This window comes from Copadichromis virginalis, linkage group LG19, assembly GCF_057382275.1.
Source record: "Copadichromis virginalis isolate Kocher_CV1m ecotype Utaka linkage group LG19, C_Virginalis_male_GT1.1, whole genome shotgun sequence".
Taxonomy (NCBI): Eukaryota; Metazoa; Chordata; class Actinopteri; order Cichliformes; family Cichlidae; genus Copadichromis; species Copadichromis virginalis.
Genome location: NC_140636.1, coordinates 16,607,189 through 16,629,986, shown reverse-complemented (window position 1 = coordinate 16,629,986; position 22,798 = coordinate 16,607,189). Strand labels below are relative to the sequence as shown.

Sequence of the window (22,798 nt, the reverse complement as noted above, 5' to 3'; positions counted from 1 at the left end):
TAAGGTAAAAATCCCTTTCAAGGGTAAACTCTGTGTACTTGGAATATATCCAAGGGAATTTAAACAACCGAAAAAAACCGACAAAATTACTCGACTATGGACTACTTCAAGCCACAAAAGCCATTGCACTGTTGGGGGAGTATGGATGCTCCCTCCATGGGACTCTGGAAGAAGGAAATACTCTCTAGGCCTGGAAAGACTAACATATACTGCCATGGGCAAACAGTGGCACTTTGTGAATATGTGGAAGCCATATATGGATATTTTAGGGCGGTGAAGGATGTTTATGAGAAAGAAGGAAAAGAGGGGAGAACCTTGTTTACCCAAATTCCTCGTATTACTGTGAGAACTATGCTTATTTGTACATTTGAATATGATGTAGGCAGGTTTGATGTATGGATGGGTGTGTGAATGTGAGGGTGTTCAAATGTATGTTTGTATTGTAAAACAACTTTTTAATTAAAAATATATGGGGGAAAAATACAATTAGAGTCCTGACACTGGACTGTATTTAAATTTGTCTGATTATGATTATTATATTTTTTTTAAATAAATGGCCAAAGACGACAGTAAGAATCAGCCATGGAAAAAGAACGTTTAATGCAACAATATAACCATGTTCATAATTTTTAGTTACTGAGCAAAATCTTTAAATATTTACACCAACGCTGAGTAAATATTTCAAAGAACAGTACCTAGAAAGTGCAGATGCTTCTTTGTTACTTCGTAAGTAAAACTGACATAGTAACAAATCATCGCTACTGTAAAGTAAAAATTAAGTGCAATAAAAGACGCACAAAAACAAAAAGGTCCAAAAACAAAGAGCAAAGATAGAAATTGAGTCTCATTGTTATTGGATTGGAAGTCTGTTGTCTGCTGCGTTACAACCCCAGAGAGGAGACCGATTAACAGGAACACATGTAAAACACTGGCAGCCACGAGTGCCAACCCCAGCCTCCTAGTAGATCCACCAATGGTATGCTTTTGAAAATCTTAGAGGACTTCTTTCTCTATTTGAATTTTCCAAAAGATTAAGAAAACTTCACCTCTGTCCCCGAGGTCAGTGAGATTCAACGTCACCTGAGAGTTTTAGTAAATTAACCTGTGGTATAAATTTGAAAATCCGACATCACCTCGAGTTTTCACATTCACACACTCTGGTGGTCCTGGCCGCCCACCCTCAGGGTGCTCCCATCAGGCTTTTACAGCAAAGGAGTAAAAACTAACCATATGCAGAGTAAACATGAGACAAATATGAAGTAGCAAATACCTAAAATCCAAAAATCCAAGTCAGTAATTCAAGTTTAAGACATTCTTCAGTGATTCAGACTTTCACAAAACAAAATCACTGAAAACATGCGTAAGTTTTTAAATTAGGAGGAACGTGCATGCATTTGAAAGAAAAGTAAATCAAAAAGCCAGAAAGAAAACCTAAATACTCAAATATATACATATACACAAATATGTCTTGAAAGTGTAGTTTTTCCTGACGCGTCTATAAACCACAAAGCTGAGTTTACGGACACGGACTCCTTTCAAAGATCTTTGGTATCTTATCGAAGCGCTTGTGCATCAGACAGTTCTTGGCCTGCCATTCATCCAGGGTCATCAGTGCTGCTGCTGGCCCAAAGTGTCTCCAGTAATTTCTGAAAATAAGGGCAGAAGACGGCGTAACTATGAAGTTCAACATCAACAAAATGGGTGTCATGGCAGTGATTATCAGCATTCTGTTGTCTTAGGCAGGCTGCTCCCGGCGCTCCACTACATGCTGGTCTTTTAACCCTGGAGTCTTTAGTAAGTTCTTATAACACAAAATAATGATAAAAATTAAATAAAAAGAATGAATAAAATCAACAGGCAAATATGCCACACATAAATCTCATAAATAACATTAATTATTAAAAACAAGACAATAAATGTCTCCCACAGGCAATAACTGTTGCTATAAATAAGATGAGGGTAATACTTCATGACTTAATAAAGTTACTTTAAGTGCTGCTGCTTATTTCGACAGAAATTAAACCTATGAAACTTTAAACTGAGTTAACCTGGGATAAAGTACAAAAACATGAGTTTTTTGCATCACCAACTGAACACATGCAAATTCCTGCAGCAGCAGCGCTGTGTGTTTAGGCAGAAAATAGCTTTAATTAAAAACATCCGAGTATATCACACAAGTTAAATATACAGGGTTGACACTGAGGTGCCCTCTTACTGTACTTTATTTTTCCCCTCTGCAGAGGATGTGCAGATAGTACAGGTGTGCAACTACTGCAGTGTGTAGTTGCTGGAGGTTTTTAACTTTTTTTGTTCTCTGTTGTATTATTGAAGGGACTACAAAACAATACAAATTTTAATTTACAATATAAAGTGCCTTGAGATGACTGTTCTTGTGATCTGGCACTGTAAAAAATAAGTGAATTGAACTTGTGCTTTACATTGAGGGATTGTACCATGAGGCAGCCACAGGCAGGAATGATTTCCTGTGTTGTTCAGTTGTGCATTTAGGTATTCTCAGACTCTCACCAAACCTGCTCATGTGACTGGCCAGCACGTCATTGAGTGGGTTGGAGGAAGTGTCCAGCATTGTCCTCAACTTTGACTCAAAGTCTAGCTCCATCCCCACAGTTTTACTGCCCTTGCAGATCAGTTTATGGACCCTGTTGGAACCCTTCAACCTGCTGCCCCAGCATGCAAGTAAACATAACCTGCTCCTGACAAGTGTATCCATTCAGCATAATTTACTATGCTCATCCAACCAGGAAGAAAAGCCACCTTCATAACACTGAACCTGCATGAAACATCTAGTTAACCCATTAATCTTGCTTTGCATCATTCCTCAGATCTGCCAAATGATTGCTTGAAAGTGAGACTTCAACATAGTTATAAAGAACTGCAGAGAGCGCGATGTACCTGCGGGTGAGGTCAGAGGGATGCTGCCACTCGCTGCTTTTCACGCCTGCTGATACACAGCTCATCAAACTCCGGAGCTCAGTTGTGACACCTGGAGGAAACAAATGTCTTTACCCTGCATAGTTTAAGTATTTTTAGTTTGTTTCATTTGTTTGTTTTAAAATGTCTATACTACACTCCTCCACAGTACTGTAGACAGAGCTTAAAATGTAAAAAATAAGCTGTATCGTGCTGAAATTTAAAAACTGTTCTCTGGTGTTCCTTCTCAAAATCATGTTCTAATAAATCTATATAATGTGTAAATTAATGGATATTTTAAAAAGGAATGCATAACAAAACAGTAAACAGGAGAAAGGCCTGATAATTTAGATATCAGAGTGCTCCATTCTCTTTGCGCAGACACTAGGTCAGCTTCTTACCATTACTGACTCCTGGATTCTCATACATATGACTGACAACTGAATGCACATAGAGCTCCTTTTCCTGCTCCCACTGCAATTCACTGCCGAAGACCATGGATCTAAAGGAAAATAAAAACACCAAGTTCAATCTAATCATGTCAATCATGAAATTATGAAACTATAAACACAAAGCCTGCTCAGCTAAGAAAAGATACATTAAGCTGCAAGAAAAAAACAAAACAAAAAACAATAAGGCAGATACAGACAACCTTGACATCACAAAGCCATGAAAAAAAAAAAAAAAAAAAAAAAAAAAAAAAGAAAATGTGTGAGTTACAGTAACATAGCTCCCTCTAGTGGTGGCAGTGATTACTACAATACCTCTGAGAGGCGCTCTTGCCAGGCTGAAGGGTTCTGATGGGCTTTGTCGCCTCCGTCTTTGGGACAGAAACAACACTGCTGTCCGGGGTGCTTCTGTTTGAGTTCTGTACTTTGGATTTAACCTGAGAAAAAAAAAAGTCAAAAGGGCAATTTGTGTAATGTCCAAGATTTACGTAAGTGATCCCCAATATTACAGTTGATATTTATATTTAAAAAGTAATCCAGGCAAATAAGATAAAGGCTGAGGTAACATACCTGTACTTTGAGGGGAAGAGTGGCTTCATAGCTGGTTTCCACAGCAGTGTCTTCTTTCTTCAGTGTGCTTTGGACAGGCTCAGTCACATTTTCCTGCACCTCCTCCAACACCTGACAGCTCTGCTCTGCTTTCAATTTGTCCGTTTCGCTGTGGCACATAGAGGATTCAAATATTGGAGGACCGATATCCCACACCCCCTCCAATTTACAACTTTCCAAACAATTAGTGTTCACGTGCTCCAAGAGAGGTTCGCAACTACTTGGGATCAGGTTGTCTACTGTGACGGTAAGGCATCCAGAGGTTGCAGTTTGTTCATGTACCCGTGGGTCAGATGAAGTTTGGGGATGATAGTCACCCTTGGCTGAGTTAGTTGTAAGCTGTTTGGAGTTCACCAACTCGGCCTCTTTATTTTCATTGATAAACGAAAGCGATATATAGCCTTTATCCTCTTCCACGTCTTTTACACTGAGACACGTTTCCCTCTTCACCTCATCTGCTGGTTCTTCTGACACAGTGAGTCCAGCAACGGGAAACAGCCCATCTTGAAAGATTTGGCAACTGCGACTCATGTAGCCGTCTTCATCTTCGAAAAATCTTAAAGGGCTATCGGGATTGAGACACAAGATGTCATCCACGTCACAGTCAAATGTCGGTGAAGGATTTAAAACCCTCTCATGCATCAGATCTTGTGCTTTGGTCTCTTTTTCGAGAGATCCTCCTCTTTCTGTGGAAGGCCCATATTTTGCATCTTTTGAGAGCAGCTGAGAGCTCACACTTTCTTTTATTTCACTCCCAACATCTTGCGTCTTAGCTGTCAGTTCAGGATTCAATGTGGAAAAAGGGGATGCCAATTCCTGTTTCACAGGAGTGCTGTAACATTCCACAAAACACCCCAGGTCAGGGGACAAAGCCTTTGGATCAAAGGGCTTTTTTAATGGGGTCACATAACAGTCGTCAGGACTGGATTCATGCAGTTTTCTTTTATTTGTGCTGTTGTTAATGATCTTAATCTTAAAATTAATAAATGGCTTAGAAAGCCGTCTCAACTGGTGCACATCAGCTTTTTGGTCACAACTGATGATCCCTGGACAGACAGAAAAAGGTTTCAACTGGTCAAATATGGGTGGACTGAGTCTTCTGAATATATTTGTGGGATATTTGTCATCTAGGTCTATTGGAAAAAGAACGGGAAAAGCACCATTTTCTTTTTTTTAGTCATTAAATAATTGTTCAAACAGAAGTTTATATCAGATTAACATCTTTTTTTTTTCTCCTTAATGCATTAATGGGCAACACTATACAACTCTTGGAAGAATATGAACTCCTGCGTGTCAACAGCATTTCCCCAAGACTCACTATGGATTCTTTGCGCCATGTCCTTTTCTGTGCTCGTGATGAATGTGTCCTGGATTCCTATTCCTTCAGTTTAAGGGAAGAGAAAAAATGTACGCCTCTGTGTTTACATCAAGTCAAGGGCGCATGTTGAAAAGCACAGAAAATAAAGATTACACTGTTCCATGGAAATTTCTTTCATTTTTTCCTCTTTTTTTGTAAGTTCTAGGTTTTTAGAAACTCAGCAAGTTTATTCTGTTCATCTGGATGCAGCCTTTCCAGGGGGAGAAATATTTCATCACTCATCCAAGTAACTTCCTCAGTCTCAGCTGACTGCAGGCATGTCAGTATACAGCTGTACCGTTTATAAGCTTGAGGAAACCTGCAGTCAGCTGAGACTGAAGTCGCCATTTGGATAAGTGATTAAAAGCTTTTCCCACTGAATCTGGATGATGATATTTCAGGATTTCCCAAACTGAGTTACTGAACATGCATTTAAAGTTACCAAAAAGATTCAGACTTAAGTTTTAGTTTATGAATTAGCATTTTTATTTTGTTTTGTTTTGTTTAAAAAAAAAAAAAAAAAAACTTTGGCTCTATGTTAATGTAGACATCATCATACTCTGCCCTGATTCATATTTAATCCATGCTTATTGAATACTGAGCAAGACACATGAAGCTCCAGTCATCCTTTGGAGAGCTTAACAAGTCCTAGCCACAAATGCCATTAGTGAGCTCTTAGATTAGTCTGTGAATGGGTGGATGACTGGATGTGTATAGAGCTTTGGAGTCCTTAGGGACTAGTAAAGCGCTATATAAATACAGGCCATTTACCATTTAGATTATTATTGAGATCATTTTTTAAATTTATGTGCAAACAAAAAACAAAAAAATGGAAACACTATTGGTGTGGAGCAGGGGTGGGGGAACTCCAGGCCTCAAGGTTTTCAATATCACCCTGGGTCAGCAGACCTGAAGCCAATGATTTGTTCATTACTGGGCATGTGGAGAAGGTAAGACATGTTAAGGAGGTAATTTACCCATTTGAATCAGCCGTTTCGGATCAAGAACACATCTAAAACCTGCAGGACACCAGCCATTGAGGTCTGAAGTTCCCCACCCCTGGTGTAGAGGGAAAGCTCTACCAAGGCCCACACTGAGAAATCAAAGTCACATCAAATCATCTCATTCAGTCTTTTCACATACAATTTGGTCAAACCACAACTATGCAGATATTTTACTCCCCATTTGAATTGTATTAATAGCAATAATAAAAAAAAAAAAAACTAGCTCTACCTTCATAAATATAACAATTACCAGTATTAATACAATGAAATCAAAACGATAACCTGCCAAAAAACAAACAAAAATAACAACGTGTGTACTCACTTGTGGCAAAGGACTTATTTTGACCCATTAAGGTAATAAGGCTCATTTACACTGAGTCAATCACTTTCAATTTAAAGACCAAATACCGAAAACGCTAAAATATTTCAACCTTAGAATATGACTGCATTACATAATAAAATTTCACACAGCGAATACCACCAACAAAATTAAATAAAACTAAATTATGACTTCTGTAAGTCTGAATCAATGATGTTTGTAGCTATCGCGGATGGCAGGCAAACATTTCTGACACTTCATGATTACTACACCTCGGGTGTATTTAAGGTAAGAGAACTTTTTTAATATTACTTAAAAATAGTTCCCATAAATAATGGTAGCTGATTTATAAAAGCTTAGTTTATTACATGGCTTAAAGCTAACATTAGCTATTAACACACTTAGCTGCCAAGTCCGCTACCCGTTCGAGCAACACCGAGACCCCCGAGCGGACGCCGAGAACCAGAGGAGCGGATGAGAGCGGTACGCTGCCCGTCTGAGAGACTCAGTAACGGGTTTTTTTATTTTATTTTTTTTAAAACAACTAAATTTAACGGCTTTAATATCAAACCAAACTCACCCGCTGAAGCTCTCACCTCCCGCCCTACTTCCTTCCTTCACTCCCGCGTGCAGGTGTTTAACAGGCGACAGGGAACAGTCGACCTTAATGGGTTGGCGGACTGTTCAGTTCAAACTTCCGGTTGCAAGAATTTAAACTTTCTTCAAATAACTTTAACTTTATTTATGTTTTTAAAATGTGTTAATTACTTATATTTATTTTTTGATTTAAAAACTTTAATAATGAATTAATTAATATTTTAATTACAATTATAATAATAATTAGACCTTTATTCTGTGACATTGCCGGGGGAAATTTGGGACATGTCCTTATTTAGGTTCTAGCTTGCATTTATTTTGGGGTTTGGGATTACAAAGCTTATGATACTGGAATTAATTTAGATGTACCTCTATCTACATAGTGCCCATGTACATTATGTGTACAGTTTCTTTCTAATATGACTGTTTTGCAGGTTCTGCAGCTGTGCTCCTGGTTGGACTATGTTTGACTCTCGCTGTTTAATTTTCTACCACCAAACAAAAGTATCTCACAAAACATAATGAAATGCTAAATGGATGCTAAAAGAGTCAGTCAAGCATAATTTCATCAAACAAAAGCCAAGGCCCCAAATGCAGGCCTAGAAAGCAGTCTGCAACCATCTGTCAACCACTAAGGAATAATCTGTAGTCCCTGTTAAACTGCTGGTGAGTGGTTGCTGATGGTTGATGTCAGTTGCTGTAGAAATGATTCCTAAATCAATGGTTAGTGAATGGCTGCCAGTCAATTAGTGGCAAGTCAAAGAAGTATATGAGGTGAAGATGTGAAAAGTGTTACACAATTTGGAAACTTTCCCAGCCCCCACAGAAGGACCAGGATTTTCAAACCTCAGGACAAATTCTCCGAGTCCAGAGTGTGATTTCACAGAACAGTATTGGCTGCTCTTGGAGGGAATCGTGAGCAGAAAATATAAGCGATCACTATCATCAAAATTATACTAAAAAGCAAAAAGCTTTACTTCTATTGTACTGCTGATTTACCTGCAGACAAGAAGAAAATCCATCTTTACCCATGAATAAACATTTTTCCTTTTGAAAAACTTCAAGCAGTTCAATCAGTGAATGCAGTGACATTCATCATGTCTGGTCCTCGAATCCAGCATTTTTGTGTTAACCTTCTTTAACAAAAATAAAAATCTTTTGTTTTCATACTTGTCTGCTTACTATGAGAAACTTGATATTCCTTGTGATATTCAAAGTTAAACAGCATGAATCATTTTGAGTCACTGGATTAACATCACATTACATTTTTACAGTTTGCTTTTCAGTCAGGTGTTGAGTCTGTGTTGGTGCGTGGCAGATTCAGACGTTTGATGAACAAACAGAGAGAAAGCAGCATGACTTGTGGCTGTATACTACCCACACAACATAATTGTGTGAATATAAAACACCCGACAGAGCATCAGTGTGCATGAAAAGTGTTTCAAACCTGGAAAGTACTGATCTGCTCATGTGCGATAGACGATTACTTCCTGTTTATGCCCCACTGGTTGAGACACATCACACCCTCTTCACCTTACTTAAAACAGATTTTATGCAATCACCCAATCATCACCCAGACTGATGTCTGACGTCTACACTGGGGTTACTCTATAGTTCAGTCACATTGACTCACTGTGCGAGTTAAAGAAATAAAACAAAAAACAAAACATTAAATGGCAGAATTTGTTTTTTAATTGTTAGTAACAGAAAACATTTGGTCACTATTTACTGTTTTAAAATTACAGGATCAAATTGCCAGCGAGTTTTCTGTAATTTTATGAATCTATACATTAAAGTTTAAGCCAAGAGAGTCATACATGTGGTACAGTGCAAGTACAAAGAGTTCTCCTTTGGCTTTTGTTTTTGATTAGGGTGTAAGTGTGGCAGCAAAATGTGAGCAAAAACTCACATGACTGACTTTGATGTAAGTGGTGCCCCATCTGGGAAATCAGACTGTTTCATGTGATACAAGCTGCTACTGTGCAGCACACAACTGCTGTGCATATGATGCCTGACAGGATCTATGCTAATGCACAAATCTATGGTGTGCCCTACACAGAGAGCTTCACCTCTGAGCTGTTGTGTTTGATTATGTGTGATGAGCAGTGTGCTCGGAGCCATTGTTTACTATCAGGCTGAGAGTGCTCTAATGTAATGTAATTGCATCACCAAGGCTCCTTCTGTTTGTCATTACTTCCTCTTTGTTTTCTGGGAAACCAGTCACGCCACAAATGTTTATACACTCTCTCTGTTATTCATAGTATTAGTAACTTTTTGTGCAGCTTAATCTCATGACTTAAACTCCTCCTGACTTAGTGAAAAATGTGAGTGAATAATTTCATAGCAGTGCAACTTTCTGCTGGGTGGATGTTATGGATGTTATTTTAAGCTGTTCATCAAGCCCTCGACCCCTTGAATTTCAAAAGTCCAAATGATTCTTAAACTGAAATGAAAGCAACTCAGGAGGGTTCAAAGAAAACAACAAAGAGGTGAAGGTGCTAAGAACGGTTCCCAGAAGCCTTACCTTTCAACCAGCTTGTGGTCTGAATGGTTTTGTGGTCTGACCTATACTGAATCTTACTGGAAATTTTACACATGCATTGTTTGCCATACATGGACACATCAACTCACAAGGCTCGACTTCTGAGAAACCCTTTGGTGGTAAATCACGCTGTGGTGACTGAAGATGATGCAGATGAGGTTAATTCAACTTGGAAGGATTAAATAGGGCTAAATACTAAAATTCAGATCCCGTGTGTGAGAGAGAGCTGGTTGATGAGCTAATTAATTCTTGTGGTGGCGGAAGAAACCAGAGCTCTGGGAGAAAGGACAGGAAGAGCAAAATAATCAAGTCAATTAAATCAAGTCAAGTAAGCAAATAATCACGCCGTAATGTTCTTCTGAGAAATCTCAGATCTTGTGTTCAGGTGGATGCTACACATCTAGACCCTCCTTCCATCCCTGAATTGCCACAGTGCAAACCAGTGAGAGTGGACGCCATGCAGGACAGAAAGAGTCCAGGAGCGCTGGAGAAGAAGCGCAAAGCACCTAAAGTGCCAGCTCTCCAAAATCCCCCCCACTGGAACCTATTCTTCCACAAACTACACCTAAAACATCCATCCATCTATCCACTTAACTGCTTGTCCAGCTCAGGTTTGCAGGGTAAGCTGCAGCTTATTCCAGCGATAGGCCCTCAAATTGGGGTGTCAAACTTAATTTGCTTCCTTTTATATTCCCAAATGGGCCAGTAAAACCACTACATACGGTAATGACATATACTGAAGAAAGATTATTCCCCTTTTTTAGTGTATATTAAAGTGGATTAAAAAAAATCTTCCATTTAATAAACCTTTTATCAAACAGATAAAACAGACTTCTTAAGAAAAGTCAGTCAGTGTCTCAACAAACATGCATAAAATATGGATGAATGGTTAATAAAAACACTGGCTTTTGTCTTTCTGTAAGAAATAAACATTTAAGGACTCAGAAGAAAAGTCCTCCACCCTTTAGACTCATAACTTTTATCTTGTCTGGATGTCTGGAGGCATCATATTGTATTGTCAGGTATGGCTTGTGCATGAACTCTGATAGGCTGAGATCCCAAACATCTCTGCATTAGCTGCATATCCCAGAAGGAGAAGGAAGGAGGCCCACTTCCCCCCACTGACAACGCCCCGTAGCACCACCGAGCCCGAGGCAGCACCCACATTTCCCCTCACTAAAACACTTTTTTGTACAGTGATGCATGAAGAGCAGAACTGCACAGACAGCACAGCTGCCGTTTCCTAAACAGAGCAAAAGCTAAACAATACTGACAACAGTTGACGTGGTGAAAGTGAGATGGTGAGATCAACGATGCTGGAAACAATGTGAAAGGGAAAGAAGGAAGTTCTGGAAGTTCAGAGGAAATTTCAGCTGCTATGTTTTTTGTTTATAGAACAAATCCACAGGAAACCTCATACCCCATGTAAGGCTTACATACAAAGAAAACACAAGGCTCTGTTTTTTCCTCCATTTTGATGGAGCTGATCTGAGGTGACTCTGGGCCTGGAGGTTGGAGACCCCTGTGTTAACCTAACAAACACGGCTTTGGATGCTATACAAAAAAAACAAACACGGCCAGCATGTGTTCAACTGCTTATTAATGCAAATAAACATGCCAATGTGTGTAGACATGGTCAACACAACCTGTATATATCTATACCTATTAAAGTGGCCAGTGAGTTTATATACACACTATAAATGTGTATATACACCCAGTGATGTATCAGCAAAAAAGCAATGATGTGATGTCACAGGGCTTTACTTCCTGTACATGACCCATTGGCAGAAACACATAGTTTACAAACATGTAGATGATTATCAGACAAGGATCCTATATCATCACAAGTTTATAAACATTCATGGCAGTAAATGTAAAGCAATGACAACAAAAATGATCAAATAAGAGTATTATTGTTGTTATTATTGGCATCATCATCCTCAATAATAATAATAACAACTAGAAAGAAAGCTTTCAAGTGCATCACAAAAACAAGATGTTATCAGAAAACTGAATGTACTTGCTGACAGATGTTTAGTTCAGATTCTTTTGTCAGCAATTGTGATTTGGACAGACCCCTCCTGTCATTTCACAGTTACTGGGATCTTTCTATTTTTAGAAGCGTCACCAATTCCCGTAATAAGCTTTAAAAGGTTAAAAGAGTTCATTTGCGGTACCCTGTGCAACAACAGTCGATACATAGTCACCCAATCACCACCTAGACTCAGCTCAGCTCATGAAACCATATATGGCTTAAGATTGGCTCTGGCGTTTCTATTGTTCTGTCAGGAAAAAAAAAAGAGTGTGTGAGTAGCACACGAGAGCTGGCTGCGACACAAACACAAAAACACAACACTGTAAATCACCCTGGGTGAGAACGAGCCAGGCAGTGGGTCCAACGTGTAAAACCGCAAAACAGGAGGGCAACTGCAATAAGAGGGAACAGAGAGTTTAAAGAGTCTGAAAGAATAGAGTCGTCTTACTGAAAAGCAATTTCTGATTTTGAGTTGGTGTACAGGGGTGTAGCTCTGCTGCCATTTACGGGAAATTCCCAGCTAATGTAATATCTGGCAAGAAGCATTAAAACATGACTTTGCAGGTGCACCATCTGAAAGTTTTGAGCCAATACTTTGACGTTTGCAACCACCCAGACTCTTATTAAGAATAGGATCCATGCTGACATCTTGGCAGCATAGTTTATACTGCGCTGCAAAGCTTCACAGTTACATCACCATATTACTCACATTACTCAGATTGCGCCGGGCTATTTGCTTTTCATTGTGTGAAACAGATTACACTACATGTTTCACTTGTATTCTTAGATATAACCTGCTGGCTCAGATTCAGAACAGCTACAATAACAACAGCAGGGCTTGTTGTGGGTAGTTGGTACGCCTTAATTGTAGCAGTGTTTCCTAGAGCCCGAGACACTAAGAGAATTTCCCCAGAGGCCTCCACCTTTCAATCAGCCACACCTCAAAGGTGCACTGCTACAACCCCCATGCCCAATCAGTCTGCACAGTATGAGCACAGCTCCCCAAACAGCCTTAAAAGATTAACAGTTTCACTTCTTGCAGATCACCAAATAATCATACGTCACATTACTTCAGAGGTGTCCTAGAGAAGCCTTAACAGTGGAATTCAGTGGGGAAATTAATGAGGAGAAACTGTTGGTCTAAATACATAAAGGAGTCTGCAAACAAGTACATTTTCCAGTCTAGTTATCACAATAACATATCTCACTGGGATTTCCCCACATGCATTATTTGCTTTATCACACACGGACACAAGAAAGTGCACTTATTATGAAATCATAAACCTCAGACTGGACTTCTCAGAACTCATGTATATTCTGATAAATCACATGACCCTTGTTGTGATACCAACCATAGATACAGTTTCCAGGAAGGGCATAAACACAGAATAGTCATGTCTGGTTTCAGAAACCATTTTCATGTTGTGGTGAATATTAATATGTCAACATGGCAAAAGTTTTAAACCAGACACTGCTCAGGTGCTGTTGAGCGACAGTTCTCCAGGATATCTGAAGCTTATCTTTGGCTGTGGGCTGCTTTTTCACCCATTTTCAGTCTGTGAAGGAATGTTTTTCTGCTTATTAAGCATCTTGACACTGACCTAGCGATGCGTCTATACATAACAAACATTTGAGCAAAGAACCCAATTTAAACTTGGACTGGTGTAAAATTACATTTTTGCACCAACAGGTTGCTTCCCAAAGAGATGTTAGCTGGAAAATGTAAAGGAAGTGAACACATGGGGTACAAAAGAAGTGGAAAAATAAAAACACTGTGAAAGTCATGATGATTTTTGAGCCTCTGGGGCAGATAAAAAGAAGCACAACCCCTTTGATGTTTCACACAATGTGAATCCAGAGTTTGTCCTTTATCCTGTCAGTGCTGATGGCAGACTTCACATGACACTTCCAGAGGTAATAATCTGGTAACTATATTGATTTTAATGTTGTGACTGACTAGTTTAAATAATGCTTGAGCCCCGGGATAATTTGTAAATCTGTAAAGCATGCAGTATGGATTACCTAAGTACAGTTTATTTACCTTTTTTACACCCAGTCAGTAACAAATAAAGTCAGAGAACAAGACTCAACCTTTGTATTTGAATGTCTGCAGAGGCACAAGAGCAGTGTCGGGTTACAGTGGAGTTAGTGCCTGAGCTCCTCCAGACTGCTATAACACAAAGGACCTGCTGCTCACGCCACCTCAGCTGCCCACCTCCGCCAGCCTTCACTGGATGCTAAAGTGTCACCAGATATGATGTTAAAAAAAAAAAAAGAAACAAAGCAAAGAAACAAAATCAACTCAGGTTTTTAATCAGCAGTTTTTAATCCATTTTCAGCATAATAGGGGAACATAAAGCAAAAAAACAGAGCAAGAATGATAATCTGGGACAAAAACACTCACAGTGACTGGCCATGCAGGTACAGAGTACACATTACAGGAGGAATCCTTTAAATTAATGACATATACGTTATATAATAAGAAAACAGTACAAATAAGTAAGCAAAAATAAAGAAACATCCACATTAGAAAAATATTTGCAGCATTTAGATAATAAGCTATTTATAGTGTTGTATGCATATGTACTATGTGCTGTAATGCTATAGGACACTGAAAGTGCACGCCCTGGTGCTGCATTACGAGTCTCCGAGCTTCCACAGCTGGTTTACATCATTAACCCTAACATGGGGGATCTGGCTGGAAGTAGGGGGGATCATTGTTATTATATTATATTATATTACATTATATTATATTATATTATATTATATTATATTATATTATATTATATTATATTATATTATATTATATTATATTATATTATATTATTAGCATTATTGCAGCAAAGAGTCTGAGAGCTTCCACAGCTCATAGCGCTTTGAGTACTCCAGGAGAGTAGAAAGGCGCTATATAAGAATCAGTCCATTAACAATTTCCCAGAGAACTTTTCACCTGTGCACCAATCGCTCACAGCTAGTGGAATTACAATCAACACTGGGATCAACGCTGTAACAGGATACAGTTTCTAACACTGAGCTGAGGTTTGTCTGTGTGGGAAGAAATCAATGACCTTTCATCAGTCACAGCGTTTTTTTAGCATTGATGAGGCCACAGAAGAGCCTCAAACTACTGTTGCCATTTTGCTTTCATACAAATAAAATTGAATTGAACAGTGTGGAAGGAGGAACTCTTATGTTAGAGTTTGGCACATCAAGCCTCTAATATCCTGTAACATGGATTTCATTCTGTAACTGTCTTGTCCCAAAAAGCCGCCCGGCAAAATACAGAAAAGCAAACCCGCAGAGATGATATATTAATGCAAGCATACTGCTACTTAAGTAATGCAGGGGAAAGGACGGAGAAAGCATGGCTATAGATTTATCGTGCACCGAGAAGCTGCTCTATCCTCCTCCTGTCTCCACATCAGCTTTTGCTTGCGGAGCCTTCTTAAACATCACACGAGGGTAGATGCCTCCAGTCTGGCCACAGCATTTACTATCAAAGACAGAGCATTAGTTAGACCATATTGGATGAGCATGTCATTAAATACAGCTGTTACAGTCAGATAAATACCTCCAAAGTCTATATTTGTAGCACAGGAAGCACACGAGGCCGAGCACCAGCAGGACAATGAAAGCTACTACAATGACACCGATCTGGGAAGGAGGCATTCCTGAAAAGACAAACAGCCAACAACATCTAACATCATCTCAAAGGTCAAGTAGTTTGTTCAAAGGTACAAAAACAGGCATTTTCTCAGAGCTTAATACCAGTCTTGAGAAATCTGCATGCAGTTGCACTACAGTCATAATAACGCCACAAATAAATGCTGTAACGCTCCACAGCGAGGCCATTTCTTGTAAATATCCATGATGCTAGGATTTCCATGTAAACATCAAGTATCAAAATTACCAAACATTCTTCTAACGTAACCCCGCTGTATTGTCTCTAATAGAGATCCAGAGACTTTGGACTATATAAAAAAAATGATATTTTTATTTCACCTTTGTCTCCTATTGTTTCTTCTTTTTCTGGCAGGCAGGTGACTGTAAAAGAATATTAGATGTTCACATTAGACTTAAAAGATGGAGGAAAAACATGACAGAATGCAAATAAGAGAAGGAGATATTCAGAATAATGCTCGTCAAACGTGTTCAGTCTGTTAGTGATACTCACCAGTGCAGCTGGCCATATAGTCCTTTGGTGTCCCCTATGAAGAAAAAAATAAAGACACCGGGATAATGATTAAATGTTTTCTGGGGGTTGGCAGAACAGCGTGTTCAAATTAATACTTTTTTGTTGTATTCTAAGTATTTCAGCATGTTTATATTTCTGCTGTTAACTAAACCTCCCCCATCAAAACTAGAGTTTCTAATTATGCTGACCACTGTTGGCCATGGAAACAGTGATACCTCAGTCACGCAGGTTCCACTGAAGATCATGTTGCCGATGCATTTGGAAGAGACAAGTTTGCCAAATCTGCTCATCGTCACCGGCTCCATTTTATTAACGTGAGTTGCAACCACGGTTTGCTGAAACACAAACCCTCCACATTCTATCACAACAAGCCAGGCTGCACGTAAATGAAGTACAACCCCATGTAACCTGCATTTTCATACATATTGATGGAAGCGCTAATGTGAAGTTAAGACTTGGTAGTAACTGTTACACATCAGAATACGTGAAGCTGCTCTGGTACGGTTTACTTACAGATGCGTTGGACCAGGTGAATGTGCAGCTGGAATCACTTGGACCCTGAGCATAAGACAGATCTGGGATGTTATATGTTGTCTCATGATCACGCTGAGTGACGTTGCACTTGTGTGCACCACCAAGATGAAGTAAAACACCTGACAACAAAAAGTGTTTTAAAGTTAAAATAAAAATATAATTGTGCACGTGAAAATGGGTTATTTTCTTTTTCATGAATCTCTGGAGGTTCGATGTTTACAGACAATACCTGAAGTTTAGACACAACGAACTTCAGAACTAACAGAATAACTTTGCAGATTACAACATTGACATTAATCAGATTAACACACTATGCTCTGCGCTCCTTTCCGGGTGTGGGTGAGTGGTTGGGTGTTAAAGATCCCTCGCGTGCCATGACTTTAAACTCCTCACGTGTCTCGGAGACTTTGTGAGATTTTAGCCATGGAAATGAAAACCACAAAGAAACAACTACAACTTCAGGAAGGGCTCGCATGAATATTTACTGCCGATTACTCGAACGCGTTTACAGGCTAAAAGTTTTGACGTGCCGGTGACACAAACCGGAATAAAACAGCTGAGTAGGTGCGCGGATTACTGATAAACACATAAACACAATTTCCTCTCTGCCCTACAGGTTACAGTGTTTGTTTGTTTCCAGTCAACCCTTTAACAAATAATCTGATGAAGTTACTCACTTATCCCCATGGCTGCCGACACCATCCTCATCTTGAACGTGTTCTGCTTTGCCAGCTGACTGCAGGTGTATTTCCCGTTTATGCGTGAGGGAGCAGGAGGGGTAGGTGGCGTGTAATTCCAGAATAACCAAACCAGCTTGTACACCCCTCCCACATCTCATATCTCATAGCGCCTTTTCTTTTCTTTGAATAGCCAAAGCAAGAAAGTAAAGCCTGAGCAACAGGCTACTGTCTATAGAAAATAACTTTCCAGGTCAATCCTGGGGACACCACCTGTTGTCTCACATGTCAAAAAAGTTGTTACTACAAAACTGACCCGGGTATAATCGAGTCCGACTGAGGGCGTAATTGACCTGTAATTAAATGGAATTTGAAATTACAATGTAATTATATTTACTTACACATCCTTAAAGGTATAGGCACACTAAGGGGGGTAACAAGTCAGATTTTTAAAGGAAACAAAGACATAATTATACTGTGTAAGTACAATGTCATGGTAACTTTGGTAAGTATTATATGGTAATATATTATATTATATGGTACCTATTCCCCCATCTTACATAATAAGTCCATATCCAGTGCATGACAGTGTACTATTATTTCGTTGTACATTCTTGTATAATGATGATAAAGTATCTTATCTTTCTTAAGTACGTGGTCCTTTTTGTTATGCGGCACTTTTTTTCTTTTTTTTTTTCACATGGCCTTCATGCATTCCTGTTTCCATCTGGGGCCTCTGTCTTCCAGTGCTTAGCTAGCTTCCTTTTAAGAGGTCTTTAGACAGCTGATAGGCCACCTGTGGACACACCCATGCCTCAGCAGGTGATCACTGTCAGCTAATTGTCCCATGCCCAGCCATTCCACAGTGGATTAAAACAATGTCAAATAACACACTAAAAACATGCAATACAAACAGAATAAAATCATGCAAATAAAAACTACACTTATAAATAAGCATTAAAAATCAGAATAAAACCAATATAAAAGATAAATAGAAATTTCCACTGTGTGACATTTATATATGTGTATGTGTGTATATATGCTATATTTATTCTTATATTTGTACTCCGTCATTCCCCTTTATTTGGTGTTCCAACTCTGTAACATGCAACTTCTGTTTGTGCTGTGCTACTGGAAACTGAATTTCCCAGAGGAACCCACCTGAGGGATTAATAAAGTTTTATCTAACCTAATCTAATCTTCTGGAAGAAGATGGACTCAGTGGGCTCGGATCCCATTAAACGCGTTCTGTCTATGTGAACTTTGCAGGAGGCCCAGTTAAACCGTGATGAGCAAATTCTGCCCCATGTTTCCAGAGAACAGGCCTCCACTGTGCAACAAATTTGTGCATTAAAAGATATGTTGGATCCCGCAGAAATGAGAAGTCTCTAATCAGCCATCTTTTCCCTCTTTATCTACAAGTGCTTCTTTGATCTGTGCTGTCCACGCACCTCCTCCACCTCCCGAGTATCCGGAGCGCCCGCTTCCTTCGCCCAAAACGTTTACGGGTAAATCAGATGTGCCTTGATTTTCCACCAACAAAGTATAACTTATTAGACAGACAATGCTAAGACTGCTTTCATGGTTCTGCTCTCACGGAGGAGAGCTTTAAAGTGGGCACATTCTGTCCCTTCCTTCCCTCCCCATCTCCAGCTGCCTCCCTCTTCCCGCTCCACCACAACCACCCACACATGCAGGACCTTGGAGTAGGGGTATGTCACCAGGGTGCAGAGGAGGCTACCCCCCCCCCTTCTGGCTGCCTCTGCCTCAATTTTATCCCACAACTTAGACATTCACATTACTCACACTCTCATTATGCATACATATAGGATCTTGGGGGTGGGCACAATACACAGAGTCCAAATTACCATCAGGGTGTACACTTCACCCTTGGCGTCGTTGCCCACCTCTCAATTTTGAATACACGTAGACATTGAGGGCTAACAGGAGGGACTATGCGCTTACCTGCTGCTCTCTGGCAGGTAGCTCCAAGCCCTCCTGGGTTTTAATTGCACCTTAGAACACATATGCATCAACACTACAATGAGCGGGTGGAGGGAGGTTTGGAGTCTTCTCTCACCCCCATTCTCTGCGGCCTGCTGGAGCGGGGGGGCTAGGAGGAGTTGGCCGTCCAACTGCGGTCTGGAGTGTGGGGCCTCCCTGCTGCTGCGGAGTCGGGGCGGTCTGCCTCTCCCCACCGCAGGGAAAAGGGTAACACCACCTGGGTCTGGGTGCAGTTCCCCCCTCCAGGGGCAAGGGTACCTAGACCCGGTTTGTAGAGTACGCTTGGGGAGTGTGATCGTGTGTACAGCGTCTCTTTATGTCTGTCTCCATGTTGGTTGAATGTGGAGTAAGCGCATATGAGAGCATGAGGGTGGGAATGGATGTTTGTATCTGTGTCTATATGTCAGGTTGGGTATCAGACGCCACCTCTCTGGGGACATCTCAGGCCCTCCAAGGTTTGGAGGCCTATCTCCACCCACCACTTCCCCTGCCAGTGGCGGACTCCCTCAGGTGTCGGTGCGTTGGTGGTTCTTTGTGTCTGGGGGTGGGCGTCCGGGTACACACCGGCTCACTCCTTGGCGGCCGCTTATCGGGGCCTGGAGCCTGGGGCTCGCTCGGGCCACTTCGGAGGTGGGGTGCCCCCGGCCTCTCGGCCGGGGGCTCGGTCACTCAGGCACAGCTGGCTGCCGGCGGAGCTCACGGGCGCGTCACTGCAACTCCCCCTGGCTTCTGCTCCGCGGCTGCTGAGTGAGCCCTCATCTGGGACTCTCCTCAGCTCTTACTGGAACAGTGGCGCGGCTGCCCCTCTGTTGGTCTTCCTTGGTCTCTTGTGTTCTGGGGGCCTCTGGATGTCTGGAGTTTTGATCTCCTCCATACCTGCTTCATACCCTGGAGGACGGGGCTGTGGCTCCCCACACTCCCTAGCAGATCGTTACATGGAGAAACCTTTGGAATGCAAGCGCGCTGATCCACACAGGTGTACACACGGGTATTCACAGACACGGACTACGGCTTTCTTGGCTGCTGCCTCAAAGCACATTGTGCGCTGTCTATCTTGCGTGCTGCACAATATCGTTTATTATTTAGTATCTACTGATATCTACTGCTAGCTAGTTTATTGTGATGGTGCCGTTTTTTTTATTATGTTGCTCTTTGTTGTTTGCTTTCTCTTCTGTTTTTTTTTTCTCCATACAGGTGACCCAGGTGTTTTGTTTTTTTTTGTTTGTTTTTCTTTCTTTCTTCTCCCCCTTCTCACCGTCTCCTCTCCCCTTTGGTTTTCTTTCTCTCCCTCTCTTTCTTTCATTCTCTCTCCCTGTCCTGTCCCCCAGTCATGTCTGTCCCGTTTGTAGCAACTGAAAATAAAATAAATTCATAATTATAATAAAGGTCAATCAAATGGACAATATGGCAAGGCCATGATGATCCACTTGGTAAAATAAATCCGCCTGGCATCTTTCTTGGCCTTAAGACAACAATTCTGATGGCTAAAGATCCAAACGGGACACACAAAAAATAAAATAAAATAAAATAAAATAAAATAAAATAAAATAAAATAAAATAAAATAAAATAAAATAAAATAAAGTGGGCACAGGTGGTTTCAAAACTAACCTGAATCTGTTTTGAGGGGTTTATCCGCAAATTCAAGAATCTTTTTGACAAAGGATCCAACTGTGACGTGGCGGTGTATAAGATGTTTCACCTGAAGCAAGGTAGGAGGAGTGTGGCCAGTTTTTCTATAGACTTTGGGATTTTGTTTGACAAAGCCGGACCGAAGAAGAAGAAAACTTAAGATAGGAGCTGGCTGCCAAGGATCTCCGTAATTCACTTTATGCTCTTGTTTCCATGTGTATCTGGTCGGATAACCATGTGGGTGAATATGCATATAAGAAGTGTCTTGATGCATGCTGATGCAAGATGGAAATCTTCTTCTTGAGGTTGTGTTTTCAGTGGAAGAAATTTGTTCAGAGAAACAAAGTATCCTGGCTGAGTGACGAAAGGTTTCTCCCAGTGAACAACTACAACTCCCTCACCCCTTTGGAGGGCTCTCCTCCATGTGGTGAGGAGCCTAGCCGGGGGAGAGGTGGGTCTGAATACAACGAGAAACAGCCTGTGCACCTCTCACCTTCTGAAGAAGGGACGTTTTGTTGGCACCTGCCCTGTGCGAACAAAAGATCGGGTGTAAGTGTGGGGAGACTGGCAGGCAAGATGAATGATAATTCCTCCCCACCCAGACTCATGGTTTCAGCCATTCATCATTAATGCTCTCACTCACTGTTTGAAAACCTTAAGAGACTCCTAGGCTGAACAGAGCTTTATTGATCAAGTGCTAGCAAAAGAGCTTAACATCCCACTTGTCACCCTTCCTGAACAGGGACAAGTTTCTGCTTTGAATGGTCCCCATTTCCTGGATATCACAGATCACACTCAGTCCATGTCATTGTCCCTGTCTGGTGAAAATGTGGAAAGATTAGTTAGTTCATGTTTGATGCACGAAGCACCCTGGTTGAGCACACACAATCCAAATATAGACTGGGCAAAACTGTGTAAGAACCACAGATCTCTCTGTTCCAGTTTAACCCGGTCATTTCTGGTCGAGTTACCTGATCTGTCCTCAGTCCCTTTTCTGTATCACGAACTTGCAGAAGTGTTTAGAGTTCACTCTTTCTCTCCCTCCTCATCGCCCTGACGATTGGGGAATAGACCTGCTCCTTGGTGTTCCATCACCTAAGAGTCGCCTTTACGGCCTTTCCAAACATGAAAGGGAGGCAATGGAAAAATATTTTTGACCCTGACGGAGCTTTTGTAAGGGAGAAGGACCGTAGAAGAAGAACCACTGTCACCAGCAGCTAATATATCACAGATTGATTAGCATTTGGAACAATCCGCCCCTCGACTTCCTGTCTTCATCTATGATCCACCCTGTGTCTGTCTGTCTCATCCTGCCCCACAATATGAAGATCCATAACATTTTTCATGTTTCCCAGCTCAAGCCTGTCTGGAATGACTGTTGAATGACTGCATTCAGTGAAACCTGGCTCTAGTGATTGAGGTTCTTTTTGTTACCTGCAACGAAACTCACCTGTGTGTGGTGAGCAATTATAAATACTGAGTGAGCTGAAGTGGAGTGGAAGAAGTACCACTGGCACCTGGGATTGGGATGTATCACTACTGTAGAATTGTTTTTGCTATCATTGCAAATAAATTCCCTATTTTGAAGGAGCTTCTCACTTGACTCAAGCCTGACAATAATATGGCAAGTCCCCTAAAAAGTACAGCATACTTATAGTGTAAGATGGGGAAATTACTAAGAGACTATGTGGTACTTAAAATTACTTAATTCATTGATATTATGGACTATTTAAATTTACTTACAGAAGTTTGTGGGACTCCTTTCCTGTAAAATACCTGAAGTTAAGCAGTACTTATTCATGTACTACCTAGTTAAAATTATATACAGTTACTTGTAGACTACTTGCAGCAGACAAAGAGCTATAATATAAAACCTGGAACAACAAATTTGCATAATGCATGACTTGTGCTTTTA

General features: G+C 40.6%; 2 protein-coding genes across 4 annotated transcripts; both read right to left on the bottom strand.

Moving 5' to 3' along the window:
- Window positions 1-581: 581 nt before the first annotated feature.
- LOC146685852 (uncharacterized) lies at window positions 582-7,333 on the bottom strand. Of its 3 annotated transcripts, none has more exons than XM_085442078.1 (7): window positions 7,250-7,333; window positions 5,308-5,370; window positions 3,951-5,035; window positions 3,696-3,817; window positions 3,333-3,433; window positions 2,914-3,004; window positions 582-1,646 (listed from the first exon to the last, which is right to left on the bottom strand). In XM_085442078.1, the coding sequence occupies exons 2-7, from the start codon at window positions 5,324-5,326 to the stop codon at window positions 1,517-1,519; spliced, it is 1,548 nt and encodes a 515-aa protein (XP_085298204.1). In that variant the 5' UTR covers window positions 5,327-5,370; window positions 7,250-7,333; the 3' UTR covers window positions 582-1,516. The 3 variants fall into 3 exon arrangements, with proteins under 3 accessions (XP_085298204.1, XP_085298205.1, XP_085298203.1); XM_085442079.1 differs by lacking the exon at window positions 7,250-7,333 and adding an exon at window positions 7,071-7,088; XM_085442077.1 differs by lacking the exon at window positions 7,250-7,333 and adding an exon at window positions 6,324-6,401.
- Window positions 7,334-14,140: 6,807 nt separating this feature from the next.
- LOC146685851 (uncharacterized) lies at window positions 14,141-17,293 on the bottom strand. Its single transcript, XM_085441532.1, has 7 exons — window positions 17,250-17,293; window positions 16,552-16,691; window positions 16,254-16,373; window positions 16,018-16,051; window positions 15,846-15,887; window positions 15,415-15,514; window positions 14,141-15,336 (listed from the first exon to the last, which is right to left on the bottom strand). The coding sequence occupies exons 1-7, from the start codon at window positions 17,278-17,280 to the stop codon at window positions 15,243-15,245; spliced, it is 561 nt and encodes a 186-aa protein (XP_085297658.1). The 5' UTR covers window positions 17,281-17,293; the 3' UTR covers window positions 14,141-15,242.
- Between the last annotated feature and the right edge of the window lie 5,505 nt (window positions 17,294-22,798).

Coding starts and splice junctions, on each gene's coding strand:
- LOC146685852 (XM_085442077.1), bottom strand. Junction 3,818..3,950: donor CTCTTCCCCTCAAAGTACAG/GTATGTTACCTC, acceptor TTTTTTTCTCAG/GTTAAATCCAAAGTACAGAA. Junction 3,434..3,695: donor GGCAAGAGCGCCTCTCAGAG/GTATTGTAGTAA, acceptor ATTTTCCTTTAG/ATCCATGGTCTTCGGCAGTG.
- LOC146685851 (XM_085441532.1), bottom strand. CDS start 17,280: ATGAGGATGGTGTCGGCAGCCATGGGGATAA. Junction 16,692..17,249: donor GTCGGCAGCCATGGGGATAA/GTGAGTAACTTC, acceptor TTTTGTTGTCAG/GTGTTTTACTTCATCTTGGT. Junction 16,374..16,551: donor TCACCTGGTCCAACGCATCT/GTAAGTAAACCG, acceptor TTTGTGTTTCAG/CAAACCGTGGTTGCAACTCA.